At 39.4% G+C, this 24507-nt stretch overlaps 2 protein-coding genes across 2 annotated transcripts in view; one reads left to right on the top strand and one right to left on the bottom strand.

Moving 5' to 3' along the window:
• Positions 1-1303: 1303 nt before the first annotated feature.
• Positions 1304-3026, bottom strand: LOC145491163 (uncharacterized). Its single transcript, XM_081470323.1, has 2 exons — positions 2922-3026; positions 1304-1525 (listed from the first exon to the last, which is right to left on the bottom strand). Exons 1-2 carry the CDS (start codon positions 3024-3026, stop codon positions 1304-1306), a joined length of 327 nt encoding a protein of 108 aa, XP_081326449.1.
• A 13778-nt stretch (positions 3027-16804) lies between these two features.
• Positions 16805-24507, top strand: part of LOC145490432 (uncharacterized) — a 125777-nt gene continuing 118074 nt past the window's right edge. The window contains exons 1-2 of the mRNA XM_081469553.1: positions 16805-16837; positions 17771-18663. Of these exons, the coding sequence (XP_081325679.1) occupies positions 16805-16837; positions 17771-18547 (810 nt within the window). The 3' untranslated portion in view covers positions 18548-18663. The remainder of the gene's footprint in view (positions 16838-17770; positions 18664-24507) is intronic.

Raw genomic sequence — 24507 nt, forward strand, 5'->3', positions numbered from 1 at the left:
GCCCCGCTGATTAGTTTTTCTTAAAGGAAACGTTTTCTCATACTCTTAAAAAGAACGGGTCCTCTATGTTCAGCTTTCCGGCGAAACCCTGTCACGAGGAAAAATAAGATGACTTTGATCGACACAAGATTTGATTGCTAGATGCTTGAATTAAGATTGTCGCTAATTTCATCTGCCAATTGCTCAATTACAGTAGCTATAGAGCTGGAAGGACCTGGAATTCATTTACAGACACACCCTTTCCCACACACGCGTTTAAATAATCAAATAGGCAGTCGTGCCACGAAAGGCTTATCAGTTTTATTTAAGTTTTGTAAATTAAAAGAATACAATGATTAGATATAAGATAAATTTAGTTCCTAAAACACCCCAGTCTAAGTAAAAACTTTATCAAACCAAGCGCAGTTCCTTTGCTACGTGTAGTAAAAAAGTGCAATGTTATCATCAGCAAAACTACGGAAATGATTTAGTCTACAAAATACAAACCCACTACCAGTTTTCAATTTTATAAACAAATTACTGACTACATTCTTGATTTAGCTACTTTAGCTACTAGTTGAGCAACTTCAAAAGCCTTGTACCACAATAACCTTACTGCGTCTTTCAAGAACATGCGGACTCTAAAATTTAAAGCTCAACCGACAAATGCGTTTTTCGCTACCGTCAATCAAGTGTTCGGCGGCTCCTCCCAGCTTCCGACTACTGCCGAGCGCGCGGTAATCAAATCGTTGAGCACAGTTCAGACAACGAAACAGTGCTCGGCAGTAGTCGGAAGCTGGGAGGAGCCGCCGAAAATTTGATTGATGGTAGCGAAAAACGCATTTGTCGGTTAGGCTTTGAATTTTAGAGTCCGCATGTTATTGAAACGCGCAATAAATATATTACAGTCCTTTATCGGATTTTCTAAAAACGTAAGATAAAAATAGTTGCTTGAAATAACACCAAAAACAATTTCCCATGGGAACTCGAAAAATCAATTTCGAAGTTCAGTGAAATTGTGTAATCACATGTAAAATTCCATCATCGGTTTCATTTCATCAGCACTTTCAATTCTTTCATATGAACTTCAACATTTGTTTTCGACATTTAGTGTTGTTAAAAATGATTTTTTGAAAAGACATTTAAAACATTTAAAACACAGAAGTTAGCAATCAAACGTAAATAACCTCGGTACAAAGTTTTTGTCCTCTTGTTACTCGAACTTGTGGTGAATTCCTTCTTAATGCCGTAACTTGCACTGTTAGTTTGCTAGTTAAGTACAAAAATGTGCCTAAGCAGATACCGTGATATAGCTGCCTTAAGTTCAACCTTCTTCGGGCTTGGGCAGCTGTGAGTGCAACAGAAACAAGACTCGTGGATCTGGGAAGCGTTTATCATTAACGTCAATGACACCCAAGGATCCGTCTTTGAGGCCTCCCAGAAACCGATCCCTGTGTTGCTTGTTTTCGAACATCGAGTAGCTTCCATGGATCAAGTGGACGAAACGCTCTCTGTCTTGCACCTGATCGTCACCATTCTTTAAAGCCTGAAAGATCAGCCAAGATACGATTTTTAAGCATAGAGAAATAAATGTTTAAAATGTGTGGAAAAAAAATGAACAAAAATGAAACTTCGGATTAAACTTACACAAGAAAAGTGGCAGAGCCAGCTTTTAAAAGTCCATATTCGTAATATCGGTATTGGGCTGGAACTAGGGGGAGGGGGTATATCGTAAAATAGTAGCTTATTCCCAGTTGTTACGAGGGCTTATTCTAAGCTTCCATTATAATGGCAAGAATCACATTTATAATTTGGTCAATTTTCAAACACTCAATCTATTACTCGATTCTAAATGGGGGAAAAACGCTGGCTCGACTGAAATTTATTTAAGTTCAAGTTATAAGTTCAAAACTAGGGTGGAAAAGTCTCTCCCCATCCCTAGTACCAGGGAGTCCTCCAAAGACATCACCCTGTAAATCTAAAGCATTAAAAATATTTACAATGAATGATAAAGCAGCACGGAAGGCTACCACTGATTGTGACAAGCTAAGACCGATCCCAAAATTACTGGATGAACACCAAGCCCCTTAAAATTCTTTGAGGTAGCCATAACTTAGGCTAATGCATATAAACCTATTGATAAAAGGCTGTCAAGAAAATAGTGTAAACAATAAACGATACGACAGTTTGGTTTTCTGGGAAACTTGGGAACTAATAGCAAACGACAATTTCAAAGTTGTCTGTTCAGTTGTCTGCTCAGTGACCTGATCTTAAAGATAAGATAAAGATAAAGACCTGTTTTTGTTGTGTAAATCAAGTTGTTCTTATGATAACTAGTTTGCAAGGCAGTCTTAGGCCAGGTAACTAAGCACACAACTGTAAGATGGCCTATTTGCATCCTTACGCACCGTTAACATGCATTATATTAAGCGCTTGACAAGATCAGCATGCCGCGGACTGGTTATGCTATTGAAGATATTACGGGAACTGTTAATGTAAATTTTTCTTTGTTTTCTAACCTAGCTATCTTTAGGAAGGCATGGACAGTTTCATGTTTTTTTTTTTTTGGAGGGGGGGGGGGGGGGGTGATGCAGCAGCTCTCGTAAGGTCTCACCTGAATGGCTTGCTACCGTTTGAGAGAACAACAGAACAAACAACAGAAACAATGCCCCTAGCCCTAAAACAATAACAGCTGCTAACAATAAAGAGAATTACAAGCTTACGAGAGCTGCTAAACTTCTGTTTTTTTTTTTCTAAATCATTGTGATCTGTTTCCTGTGATCATTTGAATGCCACAATGAAACAACCTTGAATATTCAAGATCATGGACACGCTTCTTCAGACTTCCCATATTTCTATAAAGTCGCGTCGTATTCTATCAGGTGTATTTACGAGGCAAGTAGTTAGGTAAATTTGAATGGGCTGAAAATAAATTTACTAACCCTCGCTACAACTTTTCTACCACTGAAGGACAAATAGTACTGTGTTCCGTTTAAGGTCATTAAAAAGCTGACCGACGGCGTCGGGAATTTCGTGCTGTCTATCATATTAACAAGACCTGCAACAAAGACGGAAGAATCGCTAATGATCTTTGGAGATCTAAACCCTATTTAGCCAGGGAGAGGAGGGGGTTGAGGGTTGATTTTCAAGCCCTCACTAAGGCCCCATTTATATGATCTCGGGTACTCGAGACAACCCTCCCCCGAGTTACCCTGGCCGAGGTACCTTTTTACTTATTTCTTTGCAAAATTCAACCAACCGTTGACATTCGGAACGCGAACCCGTATCGGGGGGCGAGACAACTCGGGTGGGCGAGTTGTCTCGTCTCGGCAGGTAGGGTAACCCTGGCAAGCGGGACAACGTTTCTTCATATACACGCTTTGGCTCTCCCTACCGGGACAACTCTCGGCGTGGCGAGTGTCACGTAATGCCTAGATTTTGGAGTTAAAGAAGAAATCCATATCAAAGAAGTGAAAATTAGCTCGGCAAAACCCACTGTGATCGAATGACCGAGAGAACCTATTAATTCTATTCTGACAGGAGGGAAGGCTGCTGAGGTAAGGTAAGGTAGGTTAAGTCTGTGTAAGAGTCAAGTGGCCCACCAGGCCGGTGCTTATCCCGGTTTCAGTAGCATGAAGCGACTAGGAGTATTTCTACTCCCCCCTGGATGGGATGCTACTCCATCGCAGGGTTAAACCAGGCATAAATTCGCCGGTACCCATTTGTACGCCTGAGAGTCGAAGCACTCTGAGAGTAAAGAGTCTTGCCCAAGGTCACAACACAAGGTCTTCGGACAGAGCTTGAACCTGCAGACCACAGGAGGTCCTCACCAATTGTACACGTATGGGATTTTAAAAGTGCTTTCAACCAGAAATTTGGCGACTTTTCCAATACCTCTGTGAAAACAATTTCAAAAACTTCAAGGTCCCGTTCCCAGATCGTCTGGTCTGACAAGGGTTATTGTAGCACAAGCGAGAAATACTTACTGGGCGTTTCATCGTACATTCCAGTACACCTGAAGCTTGGACCGTCGTCGCCCACCAAGTTTACAATCTCCAGTAATGAGTCTCCCTGTTTGCTGATCAGACTCCAAACATGAAAACGGCCATTTGAAGCCAAATTTCCCTGAAGAAAGAGTGAAATCATGCTTAGCTTCACTTAAGTAAAAAAAAAAAAAAAAAGAAAACATGAGAATAACTGAGGCTAAACGGTTCCTTACTTCACTCAAGCACTCATTGGTCTTTTCCTTCTGCTTGTCTGATTACTTTTTTCAAAAAATAAAAGTATGAATGCATCCATTATACCAGTTGGCAAACTTGTGCTCCAACTGATCTGTGAAATGTCCCACTGAAATCGTTTGGTCTTCAATTTCGACAGTGGGGTCGCCGCAGAGAAGGTGGCTAGCTGTGGTGACGAGCCACCACTAGCCACCGACTGAAGAGACCATTGGCTTTATATAGATGACTCTTTTGCACTCCTGCACTGTTTGTGGGAGGCTATTCTCGCGAAAGACTTTCTGCAGTCTTCTGAGTCAATTTTTGTAAGTGTTTCATCTCCTGGTTTGGTAAATACTAAAACATTCGCGGCTCGGTAAATAGCCACCAGCAGCCTCCTCCACTGCAAGGAATAATTGTTAATAATTTGCTGTGGTCGCCAGATACGCGAATGAAAATCTGATACAATATTTTCCCAGCAAAACAGCCAAAACACGCATGTATTTACTACCGTAACTGATAGCTTTTGGAACTTTTGATACTTTCCTCACCCCCACCCTCCGTGCCCCTCCCCATGGAATCCAGCTAATGCGGACATGCAATTTATCTTGAAGTTTTCGTATCTGTGGATACTTCTTTATCATCAGTGATAATATTTACACGCCTCTATGAAAGAGCTGTGAACTGCGATAAGGGCCTACATACAAGCAGGCATGTATGGATAATACCGGTTTTATTATCCATTATAGTTATTATTTATTTAATATGTTTTTCATCCTTGTTTTTGGTGCAAAAAGCCCTCAATCTCGTAGAGGAAAGAACTTCAGAATACAACGAGAGGTCTCTACTACTAGAAAATTTATGCCTTCCACTATAAGGCGCCCTTAGCAGTCAACCTAGTTATGGTGCCCTGTATATCCATAAATGTGGACTTTTGAGTTACTAAGTGTTAGGTCATGATGACGTGTTATTGTCGAGAAAAGTTTTATGACTTTTGCGTGCTTATTGACCGAGATAGGTAGTGTAGGACATCATTTTCTCAAGGGTTAAAGATGGCATTCCGAGTGGGCGAGGAAGTCCCATCTTCTACTCTCGGATAGCCAATAACACCGATTAACACAGATTTGGTTAATTAATCTTGTCATCTCCCAAAAGTGGCTATATGTGACAAAGCTGGTTATTGCTAAGAATTAATTACTCACCGCTGTATGCTGGGGGTCAACGGACATAGAGCGACGACAATCCTTCAAGATGTGTGTATTGCGCTGGTTCCGTGAAACCGCTACTGGCAAACAAGCTCGTAGCATCACCGCTGTACTATTTCTCTGACTGGCAAAAAGATTCAACATCTTACTGTATTGTTCTTGCTGTTCCTGGAATTCCCTCTTTCAATATTCTGGAACTGAATCTAGATGGATGAGATAGATCCGACAGACGAGTACGTTAATGATTACTTTGCAACTTTCGAATCGTTGCCACCAAGGTGTCAACACATACATCTGAGATGTAATAGTACAGTACTTCAATAGAAAACAACCTATCATATGCTCTAACTCACGAACTGAAACGCTAAGGGTTCTGATAGTCATCAGGTTCGATATTAACTTTAGAAAAGGCGGAATTCATTATCCATTTGACTAATAAGTCGCAACGTTTAAGTTTTGAGGGCTTACAACTCAAAAATGAGACTGGTAATTAGATAACATTTTTTATTGTTATGGAGCCAAATAATTAGAAATTATTTTTCTTTTCCTTTAAAGAAGTCTCAGCCAGGGTTAAATCCCTTACGTAGAACATTCAATTCTTGAACACCTCTTCCGTGTGCCTTGGAAACATTTCATTCTAGAACTTTGTGTTCGGACGTTCCATGTTTGTGTCGTTTTAGTGTTGTTGGCTTCTACCTCACCTAGATATATCCAATGTTAGCTGTTTCTAAACAGAGAGTCAAATAATTAAACGAGTCAAATAAACGAGTCAAATAATTCAAGAATTACGTTATCCACGGCTATCTTTAGTACGGTGGTTATTTCCCTACCAATGACGTAATCCTTGCACGTTCTCACACGTTCTTTGCTTGGCTTACAAATATTTAATTTTCCTTCCGATCTCTGAACTCGCTTCAATAAAACAGCAAAACAATTCACTTCTCTTGTCTGAAAAATACTTGGAAAACTAAAAAGACTGTAGCTCCTGGCGAAATAAACTTGTAAAGTAAACGCGATCTGATTCGTCACGTAGCGAAAGTGAAAGCTGCAACGTCAGCGCATTCCATGGCTGACTTAATACCTTTTTTAGCGTTTTTATTATTTCCCTTCGAATCCAACGCTTCGATAAAACCAAAAGAAAATATATTTTACACACAAGTAAAGAAAACAATATCCGTAACATTGTCCTTGTATTAATGTTTCAACAACTTTTGGCGAATAAATATCATAGGTTGCGTGATTCAAAATTTGGCCGAGAGGAAGTTTGGGTCTGCTCACCGACAAAAAACAGAAACAAAAACAAACAAACAAACAAACAAAAGAAGAAGATCTGTTAGATCTTATAACCGCACTTTTAAAATTTAACTGTTTTCTTAGCACTACAGTCGCAACGCAGTGCACATTCCAAAGCAATCCTTGATGATTCATTGATTACTGTAGACACCAAATCACTTGATCAACACAATCTGTATTATTGCACCATCAGTCGTAACCGTTGTAAAATCTCCGATAACGTAATAGTCTTAATCTGGAACTTTCATCGAGATATGTATGGGCATGAAGATACGAACACAATTAACTACAGCCTTCTTTCTTAAAGGTCACGATTAAATTTAATTGTTTTTTTTTTTTCTCCCTTGAATAAAGGGCTAGCAAAGAAGTCACGCGAGTCCTATAATTCAAGAATGGCGTTATCCACGGCTATCTTTAGTACGGTGGTTATTTCCCTTCCCTTTTGTGTTCAATGCAAACAGAATTACCGTCAATGATTTGAGATTGCTATGTCTGAGAAAAACAATTTACCAGCTTTATTATGGTGAAAGCTGCGCTGGTAATCTATATCATTGTGATTCGGTAATTGATATCAGTAGAGTATGTCTGTCTAAAGACAGGGCTTTGAATCACTCTTGTCACAAAATTATTCTTCATTTATTCTGACAATAGAATTTGTTACCGTCAGTATCTATCATACTGATAATGGAAGTTATAAGTTATTTGATTCTTATGCAAGAGGCGAATGTGTACAAGCCATCCCTCAGGTTCATGGGCACTGTTGGAAGTACCATCCATTGAGAGCTTAGTACAGTATTTCCAGACTAATATAAACACTAACTTATGAACACAGAGGAATGCAGATTAGAAAAAAAAAAATAATAATAACTGCATTGAACAGTGAGAGAAGATTACAATTGCTCTCGTAAATAGTGCTGTGTTGTAGGGCTTTATCCAGTGTGTTACTCAGCAGTAAATTCTCATGTGTAATTATTAGTAGTAATCAAAGATCATGAGTGCGTTCGACACCGTCACTTTCATATATATACTTTAAATGACTTAACTAGCTGACTTTTAACCTCTGTCTATCGCTAAAATCAACATTTTTCATGAACAACCGAGGTTGCACACAGTACACAGACAGATATAGTGTCAAAGTCCATGCCAGTGAGGAGGTCCCCAGTATAGACTACGATGGCCGATTTGTTGTTCAAAACGTTGCGTGATGGCGCCAGTTTCCGTAGACTCGCAAAAACAGTAGGCCTTCAAAATTTCATGTTTTGACGTAAACTCACAGGCGGCCCAAGTTCTCAGTGTTATCCTTTTTTTTTGTTTGTTTCCTTTTTATGCGAACGTTCAGGCTAACGTGACATATGGCATGTACTATTACATAACGACCGAATTTGACCACGCGAAACATGACTCTCGCCTTGCAGCATATGGAGGTGATGTGTTACAACGGTTTGAATTTATAAAGGTTTGTATGGGAATGCAACGGCTTTGCTTGAAAAGCCAATTATTCTTATATTTTGTGAATAAAATCGACTTATCCTGTTGCTGTGTTGTGTTCTTTGTTGTTTGCCAGCTCCTAAGGCCGATGAACGCGATTTTGGTGAGTTATCGTTCTGTGGGTTTCCACTTGGGTCTTAGAGTTCCGTCTTGAAAAAAGAGGCGGAGACATCAAAACAAATCACAAATCTCCGGAATACCTTTTAGAGAACATACTGCGATCGTGTAATCGAATAACTAACAGAACAAAGCAAGAACTTCAATAGGTATAAAGTCTAAACATCCCGCCCAAACCACATGAACTCGATTGAGTTAAAAGCTGACAGTGAGGCCTCTCCTTATTCACAGTGTCTAGGACATGGTGATTTTGTAGTATGCTCAAGCTCGGTAAATCAATAAGAGAACCCAAATCGCTTCACATTTCCTAAGAAAAATGGAATAGTCTCAAAATGTTTGATTACGCTCTTCCGTCCAAACGCTGTCAATATTTCAGACTACCGTGCATTTAGTTCCCGAGGAGAGAAAATGAACCCCACAGATGAAAGGAAACAACATATTTCGGTATATAGTCATTAGTGTTAAAATGCAACAGAATGATATCCTCCCAGACTATATCAAGTTTTGCTGTACTTTAAGGGACAACACCGAAGGAGCTGTAGACATATCTTCCAATAAAACAGGCCCAAACAAACCTTCCAAAACGACAATTTACTTTTCTTTTAACCAGAGCTGCTGGACACTCTGGAATCTAGGGTAAAAGCCAACTGAGAACTCGATGAGCCTAACGACTTCAATTATGGTCCAAAGGGATTCCTCCATTGCAAAATAAAAGGACCAGACAAAACGTAAGCAAACGTTTGGTCTATTTCTTACTTACAAGACCTCAGCAAAAGAAATTAAAATTGAAAAAATAAAACTTTTTAAATGGTCGTTAAAAAGGTGCTGGCACGCAGACATTCTTTAGTTGTTAAAAAAAAAAAAATAATAATAATAATAATAATAATAATAATAATAAATCGTCAATGATCGGCAATACTGAATGTACTACACAAAATAAATGTAATCACATTGGAAAATCCTGACCTGATCTGCTTGGTAACTTCGTGTTCATATCTATTAACGACGCAGGTTGGAGTTGTAGACTGAAGCAAAAAGACTTACCTTTGGGCAAATGCCACAATACGCAGCTCAGGATGAAGACGATTTACCTGCCTGATTCAAGCTTCAATGGTTGACTCAGTTTGTCAGACGGAATAACTGTTAATTGAATTTTGGTTAAGTAATCAATGCCAGTTTGTTTAATTGCGCCTGACGACATTGAATTGCCTCACAATTGCTTCAAAATAGACAGCTTTAATAGATAACGACCCCTGTAGCTATTTACTTAGCATATTACTCATTCTTGTACTGACTATATCAATTTTCTTTCCAACAAAGTTATTTTGTTGATCAACATACTTGCAGCGGGGAAGAAACTAAAACATTTTCAATAATTTTATCTGAGTAACGTTAAAAGATCAAAGCATCAGACGTAATATAAAAGGAATATTCAGTTCCATTGAGGTATTAATCACTTAGATGGAAACCCTGTGTGGTTACAAAAATAGTGTTTATTTTAGGTATCTTTGTTCTGTTGTCATAACCCCGAACCGAGAGGCCTCAATAAGGTAGCCTACGTCAAAGGCAGTTTTCACTGGAGGTATAGAACACAACCTGAAGGGCTCGTTTAACCAGCGCGAAGCATTAGCCGACATACACAGAAGCAGTAAGATGTTTATAATTAATGACCCGAAGGAAACATAAGACAAAGTAAAAACTCACGTCCATTATAAGTGACAACCGCTTGAACGGAAACCCCCTGTGAAGTTCGATTTTATGTATCTTGTTTCAATATTGTTAATCCCAACCCAAGGGGCCTCAATAAGGCGACTGTTATTAATTAAGGTGACATGTATAGTTTCTCAAGTTCTTTTCTCCTGCCTAGTCTCAACATCGAAGGAGCTGTAGACATATCTTCCAATAAAACAGGCCCAAACAAACCTTCCAAACCGACAATTTACTTTTCTTTTAACCAGAGCTGTTGGACTCTCTGCAATCTAGGGAAAAGCCAACTGAGAACTCGATGAGCCTAACGACTTCAATTATGGTCCAAAGGGATTCCTCCATTGCAAAATAAAAGGGCCAGACAAAACGTAAGCAAACGTTTGGTCTATTTCTTACTTACAAGACCTCAGCAAAAGAAATTAAAATTGAAAAAATAAAACTTTTTAAATGGTCGTTAAAAAGGTGCTGGCACGCAGACATTCTTTAGTTGTTAAAAAAAAAAAAAAAATAATAATAATAATAATGATAATAATAATAAATCGTCAATGATCGGCAATACTGAATGTACTACACAAAATAAATGTAATCACATTGGAAAATCCTGACCTGATCTGCTTGGTAACTTCGTGTTCATATCTATTAACGACGCAGGTTGGAGTTGTAGACTGAAGCAAAAAGACTTACCTTTGGGCAAATGCCACAATACGCAGCTCAGGATGAAGACGATTTACCTGCCTGATTCAAGCTTCAATGGTTGACTCAGTTTGTCAGACGGAATAACTGTTAATTGAATTTTGGTTAAGTAATCAATGCCAGTTTGTTTAATTGCGCCTGACGACATTGAATTGCCTCACAATTGCTTCAAAATAGACAGCTTTAATAGATAACGACCCCTGTAGCTATTTACTTAGCATATTGCTCATTCTTGTACTGACTATATCAATTTTCTTTCCAACAAAGTTATTTTGTTGATCAACATACTTGCAGCGGGGAAGAAACTAAAACATTTTCAATAATTTTATCTGAGTAACGTTAAAAGATCAAAGCATCAGACGTAATATAAAAGGAATATTCAGTTCCATTGAGGTATTAACCACTTAGATGGAAACCCTGTGTGGTTACAAAAATAGTGTTTATTTTAGGTATCTTTGTTCTGTTGTCATAACCCCGAACCGAGAGGCCTCAATAAGGTAGCCTACGTCAAAGGCAGTTTTCACTGGAGGTATAGAACACAACCTGAAGGGCTCGTTTAACCAGCGCGAAGCATTAGCCGACATACACAGAAGCAGTAAGATGTTTATAATTAATGACTTTTATAAGAATTTCCAAACAAAATGGTACCAGACCAAAATCCCATACAAGTGCGCGCACGATCATTTGTTCATTTTGGAAGCCATCCAAATTAATTCTAATTAGTACTGGATAGTGTCCAAATTAACATATAATTTGAAACGCTCATGCGCAACATAATTTAATAACAAATAATTTGACTCATGCCTGTCTAGTTTGAAGTAAATTAATGAAAAGTTTCTTTGAAAGGCAAATTGGGCTTTGCCCACGGCATCGTTTGATGTTGGCTGTCCTCGTTTCTTTTTTCTTTTTTTTCTTTTTTTTTTTTTTAATCCAAGTTGAACAGGATTATATATAAAAATTGTGTGACTTAACAGCACCTTTCAGATTTCTGCGTATGTTGCTTATGCTTATGGTTATGTGCTTGTGAAAACAACCTTGAAACGCGAAGGAAACATAAGACAAAGTAAAAACTCACGTCCATTATAAGTGACAACCGCTTGAACGGAAACCCCCTGTGAAGTTCGATTTTATGTATCTTGTTTCAATATTGTTAATCCCAACCCAAGGGGCCTCAATAAGGCAACTGTTATTAATTAAGGTGACATGTATAGTTTCTCAAGTTCTTTTCTCCTGCCTAGTCTCAAGATATTCCTTCCCCTTTAACCTGCAATAAGGAATTCCTGTCATTTTTTGCAAGGTAGGACCAGGTGATGACAGACTACCCACCCATAGCCACCACTCACTTTTGGCTCTCGTTGGTGTAAAGTGTTGTTTATGTAATGATTGTAAAATAATCGCATGTAAGATGATTATAAACAACTGCAGCAACTAAACGGTATTTTCGGGAATATTCCTAATAAACTGAACCCAAATAAGGTTATTTTGGCAAGAATATGAAGAAATTAGAATTTTCACGACTGAAGATGTTTTTCTTTTCGCTATTTACAGAAACTGGGTCTTTAAATACATTTATTTCCGGATAAAATCCTAAATGTATGCATCTAGTTTTGTTAAAACTTAACCATATGTGCAGTGAAGGTATAATCAAAGTCATATAATGGGTGCACATGCACAAGATTGTATTGCTAAATTAAAACAATTCAAGCATACTATTTTGGGGCAAAATCGCTAAAAACGTATTACAATTTCCTCCCCCGTCAACACCTAACTCAACCTCATTCCCAAGGATTTTCCCAATCTCTATGGGAAAAGCACTCGGAGTGAGGTCGCATTAAACCATACGTACCCTGCCCAGTGGCACGTCTGTCTATATGCCAAATATCAGAATACTTCACGGCAACAATTCAACGAGAAAAACTGTTTCGAAGTAAGCTACGGCCCGTGTTGATCGAAATATATTTTTCATATACTGGTTTTTAATGAAGCTTAAATAAAACCACCATAACAAATGGAATTCCTTACATTTTAAACTGGATGGGGGGGCTTAATTATGATCATATTTTTGATTACGGGGGTAGATCAAGGGGAGGGGGGTATAAGCTGGAGGGCTTATAAGCGGCAGTTTGCCGTAGCCACGAGTTACTGCTGACGAGTATTAAGGCTATCAAGCATTCGGCCTGTTTAATTTCGATTTCGGCATGTGCTGATAACGTTCCCTTTTTGAAGGATCTTTTTTTTCTTTCTTAAGGTTAGCTGAGTTATAAATCTGCGTTCATTGAAAACCAAAAAGAAAACTGACAAATTAACTACTGGCGCCATGCAGCCTGCCAGCGTCTTTAGATAAAATTGGACGAAGAGATCTTAAATTACGTTCGTGTCACTGCTGTAGATTAAAAGTGAAAATAAGGAGTGATAAATAGAAATAAAAAAACTGCTAAAAATCTGATGGTGGTTACATCTTTGGGACAATTTCTAACCCCTATTCAGACCGTTTATTTTCCTGTTGTTTTACTTTTTTTTTGTTTGTTTTTTTGTTTTTTTTTTCAGACGGGGACAGAGAGAGATTCTAATTGTGACATTTCAGAAATGCATTTGCAGCAGCAGATCTCAATACTGGCAAAATTGTTTTGCTGCCCGGGGACATTCGCCGAGTAATACTAGTTTCCGCCTCTTGGACTGGAGAACATGTACCGAATAGCTTTTAAGAGTCCCTGTCCATAAAAATGGAAAATAACTCGGCAAGAGTCGAAAATTCGATTTCGCTCATATTTTCATGGTAGATAGGCTAGGGCATGACAAAAACTACTGGATAGTTTTTTTGGCAAAATATCCTTTTATTTCAAACAAATAAGCAAATTACCAAATTCCGTCAAAGTCGTCATTTAACGTACCATTTTATTACACAAGTTTGAGAGCCTCGCATGCAAAACCACATCATTCTTCCGTCTTTAAAACACTCAAATATTTTTGTGCAATGTTTAAATGTGTACTGGGTTGATTTTAGGGAATGTTGCGTTGTCTCTTTGGGTGCAAAATAATTAAATTTCGAAGACATGTATTTTCATTCACTTAAAAGTACTTCGTGAATATAATTAATTTTCACCATGTGCGAAACCTTCAAATGGACCAAGCTTCTGGTGGTTGAATTGCAGAAGGATGGTCTTCAGATTCCTGTAAAAATTTCGTTGGGCAAATGATTGTGAGCGACGCGAGAGCTTTTCAAAGTACGTCAAAAATGCAAATATTTGACCATCCGTCGTCAAATTTCAATTTACGGGTTAGACGTATATTTTAGCATGCGCCACATGACTTGACCTATGTTTAGTTGAAATAGACAGAGTTGATAATTTCGAAATGTTTTAACCTCATTTGCTGTAAAAGGCAGGTCCAAAGCCGATTTGACGTGTTTCTCTCGCCATTCGTCGCACATAAAGCAGAAGTTTGCTTTTGTTTACACATAACGTCCGATGTACATCGCCAACTGTCAACAACAACGGTCGAATGCCATGAATCTGTGACCCTCTTTCGACACATATGATCACCACTGCATCTAAGTCAAAAACGGCCAAGTCATCTGTAGATAGTTGCTTGCTTTGCACTACACCAAACGTTTGATCATCATGGTTTGATGGCTTGAATTCTTGCTTGCAGCGGTTCCTTGTTCGTCACACAATGCTGTCATCCCATTTTAGGGGGTAGAGGTAGGACAATTTCTATCCTAATACCTAAGGCTCCGTAAGGCTTGGAATCCCTGGGAGCACACAATCGTGTTGAGTAGGAAGAGATTGAATTAAGAAATGAAAAGAATGAATAGTTTACCATTGCCCCTGTTGTTATCTTTTACTCGACCACCGCTACCTACATGCCCTGCGTAATACTGTAACGCTAAACTCATACCTAGGTCTTTTCGCGCTATGCAATTATTTTTGGTTTACATGTATGTAATACAGTGGGTTACCCTCTGGGAAATGGGGGGTGACCGCTTAATGGGGCTAGCCGCTTAAGGTGACTCCATAGAGTAATCATTTATGGCGTTGCGCGTGCAAGTGTTCTGCTTTGAATGCCGTTTTTGCATTCGTTTTTACACCCAGTCCTCTCAAACTAATTACATGTAATAACCAATGATTAACTGAGTGTTTTACCGTTATCTCTGTTGAAATTATTGGTTTTAGTCTTGAATTATAAATGGCCAAACAAATATGTTTTTTAGTTTTTTTATGGATTTACTTGCGATTTTCTTGAATTTCCTTCGGTGAAATCTTCCCAAATTTTCACAGCATATCGCTTCCTGCGGGATACAAATTTTAAAGACGTAAAAAGTAGGGTTTGTGAAGACAGGTTTTTCGATTTTTGAAAATTTACGTCTTTTACCGCTGCGAGAAATCTGGTCTTATAGATTTCCCTCAAAAACGAGCTCCGACTAGAGTAAGACATTTACTACCAATCTGCCAAGTTTTACGGAATTTCACCGAAGGAAACGCGAGAAAATTCACTCTCAGTTTTGCTTGTTGTGCTCATGTTGACGCAGATTACTTGAGCTTTCGCCCTCAGCGCGCGTGCGATCGAGAAACTATAGGGGGCCACCTTAAATAGAGGTTGGTGTACCTTGAAATATTTAATTTTTCACTGTCGGGTTATAAATTTCTTGGTGAACATGGAGTCAGTTCAAGACAATCATGATAGACGTGTGTTTGAATTATCACTCGTCATGCATCTTCAATTTCAGACTCTCATCTGCCATCGCCCTTTCCAAAACAAAGTTCTTAAATTTTGGGTGGCCGCTTAATAGGGGTAAAGAAAATAATGAAACCCTTATCGGAATGACCAAAATGGTGGCCGCGGAGGTAACCGGTCAATAGGTGTTATATTTACAATATTTTACTGACGATAATTTTGGACTGTATTGACAACAGTCCACTATTTGTCGAGGAAAAGGTTGACGTTATTCATCGTGGTAGATGCAATAATAAAGTGTATTATCGTTTGTCTCACGATGTAGTCACTTGAGATGTAGATCGCGACGTTTCGACTGCTTACTGCTAGTCTTCTTCAGGCGATAAGGTCGACTGATTGCACGGTATCATTTATACCACAAAGGTCGGCTGTGATTAGTGCATTTCGATCCTCCTATTGTTTCATTGTTCCGGCGAGTAGCTGTTCCCTCAGTGGTCCGCTGTTGTACCGTTCTCCTGTTGTTGTGTTTCTTGATCGTGGGTATCCATGCTTCAGGAATTTCAATTCCACTATCCCTGTTGAAGTTATTAGGGTGAAGTCTTATGTGAATAGCTTCCTTGACCCTACCTGTGTACCAGTGAGGATCTCGATCAATAAACTTGACCTCATTCCAGATAGGATAGTGGCCGGTCTCTTGGGTGTGTTCAGAAACGGCGGAGGTCTGGGTACGGGCGAGTCGTATATCCCTGTCGTGTTCTTTGATCCTCTCCTGCATAGATCTCCCCGTTTCCCCGAAGTAAACTTTGCCGCACTCACAGGGAATCCTGTAGACTACACCATCTTGTTTAGCCGGGTTGACGGTGTCCTTTGGTCGCACTAAGTGTGACCGAAGTGTCGTGTCGGACTTAAAGACGGTGCGAATGCCTTGTTGTTCTAGGTAGCGGCGAAGAGACTCCGAAACTCCTTGGACATAAGGTAAAACGGCGGTGGATTTAAATTCCGCGACAGGCTCTCTTCTTGGGGTTGCTCGTGCCTTTGTGATCTTCTGTACAAAAGAGGAGGAATTTCCGTTAGAAACAAGTACAGCTGGCACACGTTTCTTCTCTCCAGCGATTACTGATGGTTTGGTCACGAGACGTTTAGCCCGGTCGTACAGACACTTCACAATACCGCACTTTACTTACTGAGGGTGGTGTGAATCATAAGCTGAGGTGTCCTTACTGAAAAAAGGTCTAAATTTCGCCGTGACTCCTACGAGCGTCCCAGCCACCGAGATCATCGCCAAGATTGAGTCAGCAGTCAGGCCACTACATGCGGAGCCAGCAGACACAGGAGATCCGTCAACACCATCCTTCAACAGGCACAACTACCCACGCCAACATCACGAAGGAACAGCAGGAGGCTCTTAAAAGCCTAAAAGAGGACAACTCCATCATGGTCCTTCCGGCCGATAAAGGTCGCGCCAGCGTAATCCTGGACGCTGACACATACACGCGAATATGTCAGCGCTAATTGATTCCGGACCGTATCAGCTGCTCAACAAAGATCCGACAGACCGCTTGACCCGGAAGCTATCTGAGAAGCTGCTAACCCTGAAACGGAATGGACACATATCAGAGGCGGTTTATAATAAGATCAGACCCCGACACAAACAACCACCTAGGATCTATGGTTTGCCGAAGATCCACAAGGCTTAGGCCAATTGTGTCGTGTGTCAACACCTTTGCATACGACCTGTCTGCTTTCTTGGCTAACGTATTATCTCTTCTTGCAGGTAACTCGAACTTCACAGTGAAGAACTCAACTGACTTCGCCTCCACTATCGCCAGTGAGGAGATCCAGGACCACGAGATCATGGTGTCTTTCGACGTAGAGTCACTGTTTACCAACGTACCGATCGAGGGCGCCGTACAAGCCGCGCTACAAAAAATGGAGAACGACGCGGGCCTGGCTGACCGCACGACACTTACACCAGTTCAAATCGCGGACCTCTTGGATTTCGTATTAAGATCTACGTACTTCCAGTACAACGGATCGATTTACGAACAACGAGACGGCGCAGCCATGGGGAGCCCTGTATCCGCGGTTATTGCTAATCTCTACATGGAGATATTTGAAGAACAAGCAATAGAGTCTGCACCTTGCAAGCCTAAGATCTGGAAACGCTACGTAGATGATACTTTCACCACCCTGGATCGGGATAGAGTTGATGTCTTCCTGCAGCACCTGAACAGTCAACAACCATCAATCCGTTTCACCATGGAGATCGAGAACAAAAGCAAGATCGCCTTTCTCGACACGTCACTTTACAGAGAACCTGATGGCCGCCTTACCACCAGTGTCTACAGGAAACCAACACATACTGATCAGTACCTAGCGTATGATTCACACCACCCTCAGTCAGAAAAGCGCGCTGTTGTGAAGTGTCTGTACGACCGGGCTAAACGTCTCGTGACCAAACCATCAGTAATCGCTGGAGAGAAGAAACGGGTGTCATCTGTACTTGTTTCTAACGGAAATTCCTCCTCTTTTGTACAGAAGATCACAAAGGCACGAGCAACCCCAAGAAGAGAGCCTGTCGCGGAATTTAAATCCACCGCCGTTTTACCTTATGTCCAAGGAGTTTCGGAGTCTCTCCGCCGCTACCTAGAACAACAAGGCATTCGCACCGTCTTTAAGTCCGACACGACACTTCGGTCACACTTAGTGCGACCAAAGGACACCGTCAACCCGGCTAAACAAGATGGTGTAGTCTACAGGATTCCCTGTGAGTGCGGCAAAGTCTACTTCGGGGAAACAGGGAGATCTATGCAGGAGAGGATCAAAGAACACGACAGGGATATACGACTCGCCCGTACCCAGACCTCCGCCGTTTCTGAACACACCCAAGAGACCGGCCACTATCCTATCTGGAATGAGGTCAAGTTTATTGATCGAGATCCTCACTGGTACACAGGTAGGGTCAAGGAAGCTATTCACATAAGACTTCATCCTAATAACTTCAACAGGGATAGTGGAATTGAAATTCCTGAAGCATGGATACCCACGATCAAGAAACACAACAACAGGAGAACGGTACAACAGCGGACCACTGAGGGAACAGCTACTCGCCGAAACAATGGAACAATAGGAGGATCGAAATGCACTAATCACAGCCGACCTTTGTGGTATAAATGATACCGTGCAATCAGTCGACCTTATCGCCTGAAGAAGACTAGCAGTAAGCAGTCGAAACGTCGCGATCTACATCTCAAGTGACTACATCGTGAGACAAACGATAATACACTTTATTAGTCCACTATTTTCTGTTATATACCAATGCCTCGCCACTAAGCAAACAAAATACGCCAAATAAAATGGCATGGTTAGGGCTATTTACTCACGTAATTACTAATTAAATTTAGTCTGTTTTTCTCACGAATTAGACACGTTGTGATTTCCTATTTTTATTTCAGCTAGTTCTTGCTTCATTGATCTATAATTTGTTTATGGCGATTTTCTTAAAATTCTAGTGAGTACAGGCACTAGCTTTATCAGCTGTTGTCTGAAACGTCAGAACGTACAACAAACGTTATTTGGACCGACGCCACGTACACTATAGAACACCATTATATAAATATACACATATTATTATATATATGAACAAACAGATGAACAATGATTAAATTGTTTCACGTATCCTGAGAGTACTCTATACAAAATAGATCAAAATGTGCAGCATATGCCGTGACAGCATTGCGTGACGAACAAATAACGGCTGTAAGATTGTGCTGCGCCGACATGCTTATCAGCAATGGTGAGCAATCGATCAAACGCAATATTTTGGCGAAGCGTAAAGCAAGCAACTATCTACAAATGACTCAGCCGTTTTAGATTTAGATGCAGTAATGTTCATCAGCGCAGAAAGATGGTCACAGATTCATACTATTCGACCAATAATAGGTTGACAGTAGGCGATGTACATCGGATGTTAACCTTGTGTAAACAATACCAAACTTCTGCTTTATGTGCGAGAAAGGCGAGAGATCGACTAGAAACACGTCAAATCGGCTTTGGACCTGCCTTTTACAACAAATGAGGTTAGAACATTTCGAAATTATCAGCTCTGTGCCTATTTCAACTCATTATAGGTCAAGTCGTGTGGCGCATGCTAAAATATACGTCTAACCCGTAAATTGAAATTTGACGACGGATGGTCAAATATTTGCATTTTTGACGTACTTTGAAAAGCTCTCGCGTCGCTCACAATCATTTGCCCAAAGAAATTTTTACAGGAATCTGTAGACCATCCTTCTGCAATTCAACCACCTGAAGCTTGATCCATTTGAAGGTTTCGCACAAGGTGAAAATTAATTATATTTACGAAGTACTTTTAAGTGAATAAAATACATGTCTTCGAGATCTAATTATTTTGCACCCAAAAAGACAACGCAACATTCCCTAAAACCAACCCAGTACATATTTAAATATTGCACAAAAATATTCGAGTGTTTTAAAGACGGAAGAATGATGTGGTTTTGCATGCGAGGCTCTCAAACTTGCTTAATAAAATGGTGCGACAAATGACGATTTTAACGGAATTTGGTAATTTGCATATTTCTTTGAAATAAAAGGATATTTTGCCAAAAAAACTGTCCAGTAGTTTTTGTCATGCCCTAGCCTTTCTACCATAAGAATATGAGCGAAATCGAATTTTCGACCCCTGCCGCGAAATTAAGAATTTGTCTGATTTTTACAGGCAGGTACTCTTAACCAGATTGTACTGCTCTTTGGATTTCATTTCCCATTTATGGTTCGAATTTTCCAACACATGGGAGTGCTTTATGAAAGGGGATGTAAATGCCAGTGAGTAATACAAAATAAAATTTCTCCTATATAATATAAAGACAAATTTCGGCTTTCGTCTTTTTCAGATTCAAACCAAGGATATATACAAACCCTTCAGTTTCATGTTCTATTTTCATGTTTTGAATCTAATATTTTGAATATAACATTGAATCTTAGCAATCTGTTTTTAAATGCAAAAACAAAAGGCGCAGAATGAAGTTTTAATTGAAGAAAAAGAAGCTTTCGTCTAGAACTAAACAGCACCGTCTTTAAAAAAGAGACGGAGAAATCAAAACATTTCACAAATCTCCAGAATACCTTATAGAGAACATCCTGCGATCGTGTAATCGAATAACTAACAGAACAAAGCAAGAACTTCAATAGGTATAAAGTCTAAACATCCCGCCCAAACCACATGAACTCGATTGAGTTAAAAGCTGACAGTGAGGTCTCTCCTTATTCACAGTGTCTAGAACATGGTGATTTTGTAGTATGCTCTAGATCGGTAAATCAATAAGACAACCCAAATCGCTTCACATTTCCAAAGAAAAATGGAATAGTCTTAAAACATTTGATTACGCTTTTCCGTCCAACCGCTGTCAACATTTCAGACTACCGGACATTTAGTTCCCGAGGGGAGAAAATGAACCCCACAGATGAAAGGAAACAACATATTTCGGCATATAGCCATTAGTGTTAAAATGCAACACAATGACATTCTTCCAGATTATATCAAGTTTTGCTCTACTTTAAGGGACAACATCGAAGGAGCTGTAGACATATCTTCCAATAAAACAGGCCCAAACAAACCTTCCAAAACGACAATTTACTTTTCTTTTAACCAGAGCATTCGGACGCTATGGAATCTAGGGTAAAAGCCAACTGAGAACTCGATGAGCCTAGCGATTTTAATTATGGTCCAAAGGGATTCCTCGATTGCAAAATAAAAGGGCCAGACAAAACGTAAGCAAACGTTTGGTCTATTTCTTACTTAAAAGACCTCAGCAAAAAGAAATTAAAATTGAAAAAATAAAACTTTTTAAATAGTAGTTAAAAAGGTGCTGGCACGCAGACATTCTTTACTTGTTAAAAAAAATAGTAATAATAATAAATCGTCAATGATCGGCAATATAGAATGTACTACACAAAATAACAGTAATCATATTGGAAAATCCTGACCTGATCTGCTTGGTAGCTTCGTGTTCATATCTATTAACGACGCAGGTTGGAGTTGTAAACTGAAGCAAAAAGACTTACCTTTGGGCAAATGCCACAATACGCATTTCAGGATGAAGACGAATTACCTGCCTGATTCAAGCTTTAATAGTGGTCGCAGTTTGTCAGACGGAATAACTGTTAATTAAATTTTGGTTGAGTAATCAATGCGAGTTTGTTTAATTGCGCCTGACGACATTGAATTGCCTCACAATTGCTTCAAAATAGACAGCTTTGATGGATAACGACCCCTGTAGCTATTTACTTAGCATATCGCTCATTCTTGTAATGACTATATAAATTTTCTTTCCAACAAAGTTACTTTGTTGATCTACATGTAGCGGGGAAGAAACTAAAACATTTTCAACAATTTTATCTGAGTAACCTTAAGGGATCAAAGCATCAGACGTAATGTGTCTCGTTTTAAAAGAAGTGTTTATTTTAGGTATCTTGTTTCTCTTGTTATAACCCCAAACCAAGAGGCCTCAATAAGGTATCCTACGTCAAAGGCAGTTTACACTGAAGGTATAAAACATAACCTGAAGGGCTCGTTTTACCAGCGCGAAACATCAGCCGACATACACAGAAGCAGTCACGTCTTTATAATTAGTGACTCTTATTAGAACAATTTTCGAACGAAATCGCGTACCAGACGAAAATCCCACATAAGTGTGCATCCCATACAAATGCTCGCACGATCATTTGTTCATTTTGGAAGCCATCCAAATTAATTCTAATTGGTACTGGATAGTGTCCAAATTAACATATAATTTGGAAAGTTTACGCGCAACATAATTTAATAACAAATGATTTGACTCATGCCAGTCTAGTTTGAAGTAATTTAATGAAAAGTTCCTTTGAAAGGCAAATTGGGCTCTTCCTACGGCATCGATTGATGTTGGCTTTCCTGCTTTTTTTTTTTTTTTTTTAATCCAAGTTGAACAGGATTACACATAGAAATTGCGTTACTTAACAGCACCTTTCAGATTTCTGCGTATGTTGCTTATCCTTATGGTTATGTGCTTGTGAAAACAAGCCTTAAACACGAAGGAAACATCAGACAAGGTAAAAACTCACGTCCATTATAAGTGACAACCGCTTGAACGGAACCCCCCTGCGAAGTTCGATTTTATCTATCTTGTTTCAATGTGATGAGAGACTACCCCCCCATAGCCACCACTCACTTTTGGCTCTCGTTAGTGTAAAGTGTTGTTTATGTAATGATTGTAAAATAATCGCATGTATGATAAACAGTAAACAACTGTAGCAACTAAACGGTATTTCGGAAATATTTATAACAAATTGAACCCAAATAAGGTAATTTTGGCAAGAATATGCAGAAGTTAGAATTTTCACGGCTAAAAATCTTTATACTTTTTCCTCCGGGCCTCTCCTATTAACGTATCAACTGAGTGCTTTATTGACTGAGCTCGTTTACTGGCCAACAATAATTTTACTCTCACACAAACGTTTGGAGAAATATGGCTGAGGGAAAGCCCAAAGCCGCTTTTATTGAAATAATCAATTTATAATTCATATAAAATTTACAATCTGTTAGAAATCTTTTGGCCCAGTAAAGGTGAGGGCAACCAAAACGCCATGCCATATGGCTTACATCCTGCATAAACATAAACAAGGTGGACAGGATCAGGGGAGGAGTTGGGAGTTCAAATAAGTGTCTTCCCTCGATGGAAAATCTGAGGGAATGCACAACCACGCTCGATAGCGAGGTTACTAAGCAAGCAGTTTGCCTAGAGGGGTTGCAATGTATTGTCCCTATCCTCCACCCCTAACCTGTGTCACGCAATACTACGTGACTGTAACAAGCAATAAGACCAGAGGGAAAAAACATAAAAATTATATTCGCAGGCAAATATTTTATTTTTTTCTTTTCGCTATTTACAGAAATTGGGTCTTTAAATACATTTATTTTCGGATAAAATCCTAAATGTATGCATCTAGTTTTGTTAAAACTTAACTATATGTGTAGTGAAGGTATAATCAAAGTCATATAATGGGTGCACATGCACAAGATTGTAATGCTAAATTAAAATAATTCAAGCACACTATTTTGGGGCAAAATCGCTAAAAACGTATTACAATTTCCTCACCGGCAACACCTAACTCAACCTCGTTCCCAAGGATTTTCCCAATCTCTAAGGGAAAAGCACTCGGAGTGAGGTCGAATTAAACCATACGTACCCTGCCCAGTGGCACGTCTGTCTATATGCCAAATATCAGAATACATCACGGCAACACTTCAACTAAAAAAAACTGTTTTGCAATAAGCTACGGCCCGTGTTGATCGAAATCATACTCTTTATATACTGGTTTTTAATGAAGCTTAAAAAAAAAAAAAAAACCACCATAACAATTCGAACTCCTTACATTTTAAACTGGATAGGGGGCTTATAATCATATTTTGATTACGGGGGTACATCAAGCGGGGGGGGGGGGTACAAGCTGGAGGGCTTATAACCGGCAGTTTACCGTAGGCACGAGTTACTGTTAACGAATATGAAGGCTATCAAGCATTCGGCATGTGCTGATAACGTTCCCTTTTTGAAGGGGTTTTTTTTTGTAGGTTAGCTGAGTTATAAATCTGCGTATCATTAAAAACCAAAAAGAAAAGTGAGAAATTAACTACTGGCGCCATGCAGCCTGCCAGTGTCTTAAAATAAAATTGGACGAAGAGATCTTAAATTGACGCTTTTGGTATCTCCTAAATTACGTTCGAGTCACCGCTGTAGATTAGAAGTGAAAATAAGGAGAATAAATAAAAATAAAAAACTGCTAAAAATCTGATGGTGATTACATCTTTGGAACAATTTCTAACCCGTATTCAGACCGTTTATTTTTCTTTTGTTTTCGGAGAGATTCTAATTGTGACATTTCAGAAATACATTTGCCGTAGCAGCTCTAAATACACTTTAGTCCTACTGGGAAAATTGTCCATTGCAGGTGTTTCATAATCAAAATCTGCACATCGCACACAGTGTTTTGCTGCCTGGGAATATTCGCCGAGTAATACTGGTTTCCGCTTCTCAGACTGAAGAACATGTACCGAATAGCTTTGAACCAGATTGTATTGCTCT

The sequence above is a fragment of the Orbicella franksi genome, chromosome 6 (genome assembly GCF_964199315.1).
Source record: "Orbicella franksi chromosome 6, jaOrbFran1.1, whole genome shotgun sequence".
In the NCBI taxonomy this organism is placed as follows: Eukaryota; Metazoa; Cnidaria; class Anthozoa; order Scleractinia; family Merulinidae; genus Orbicella; species Orbicella franksi.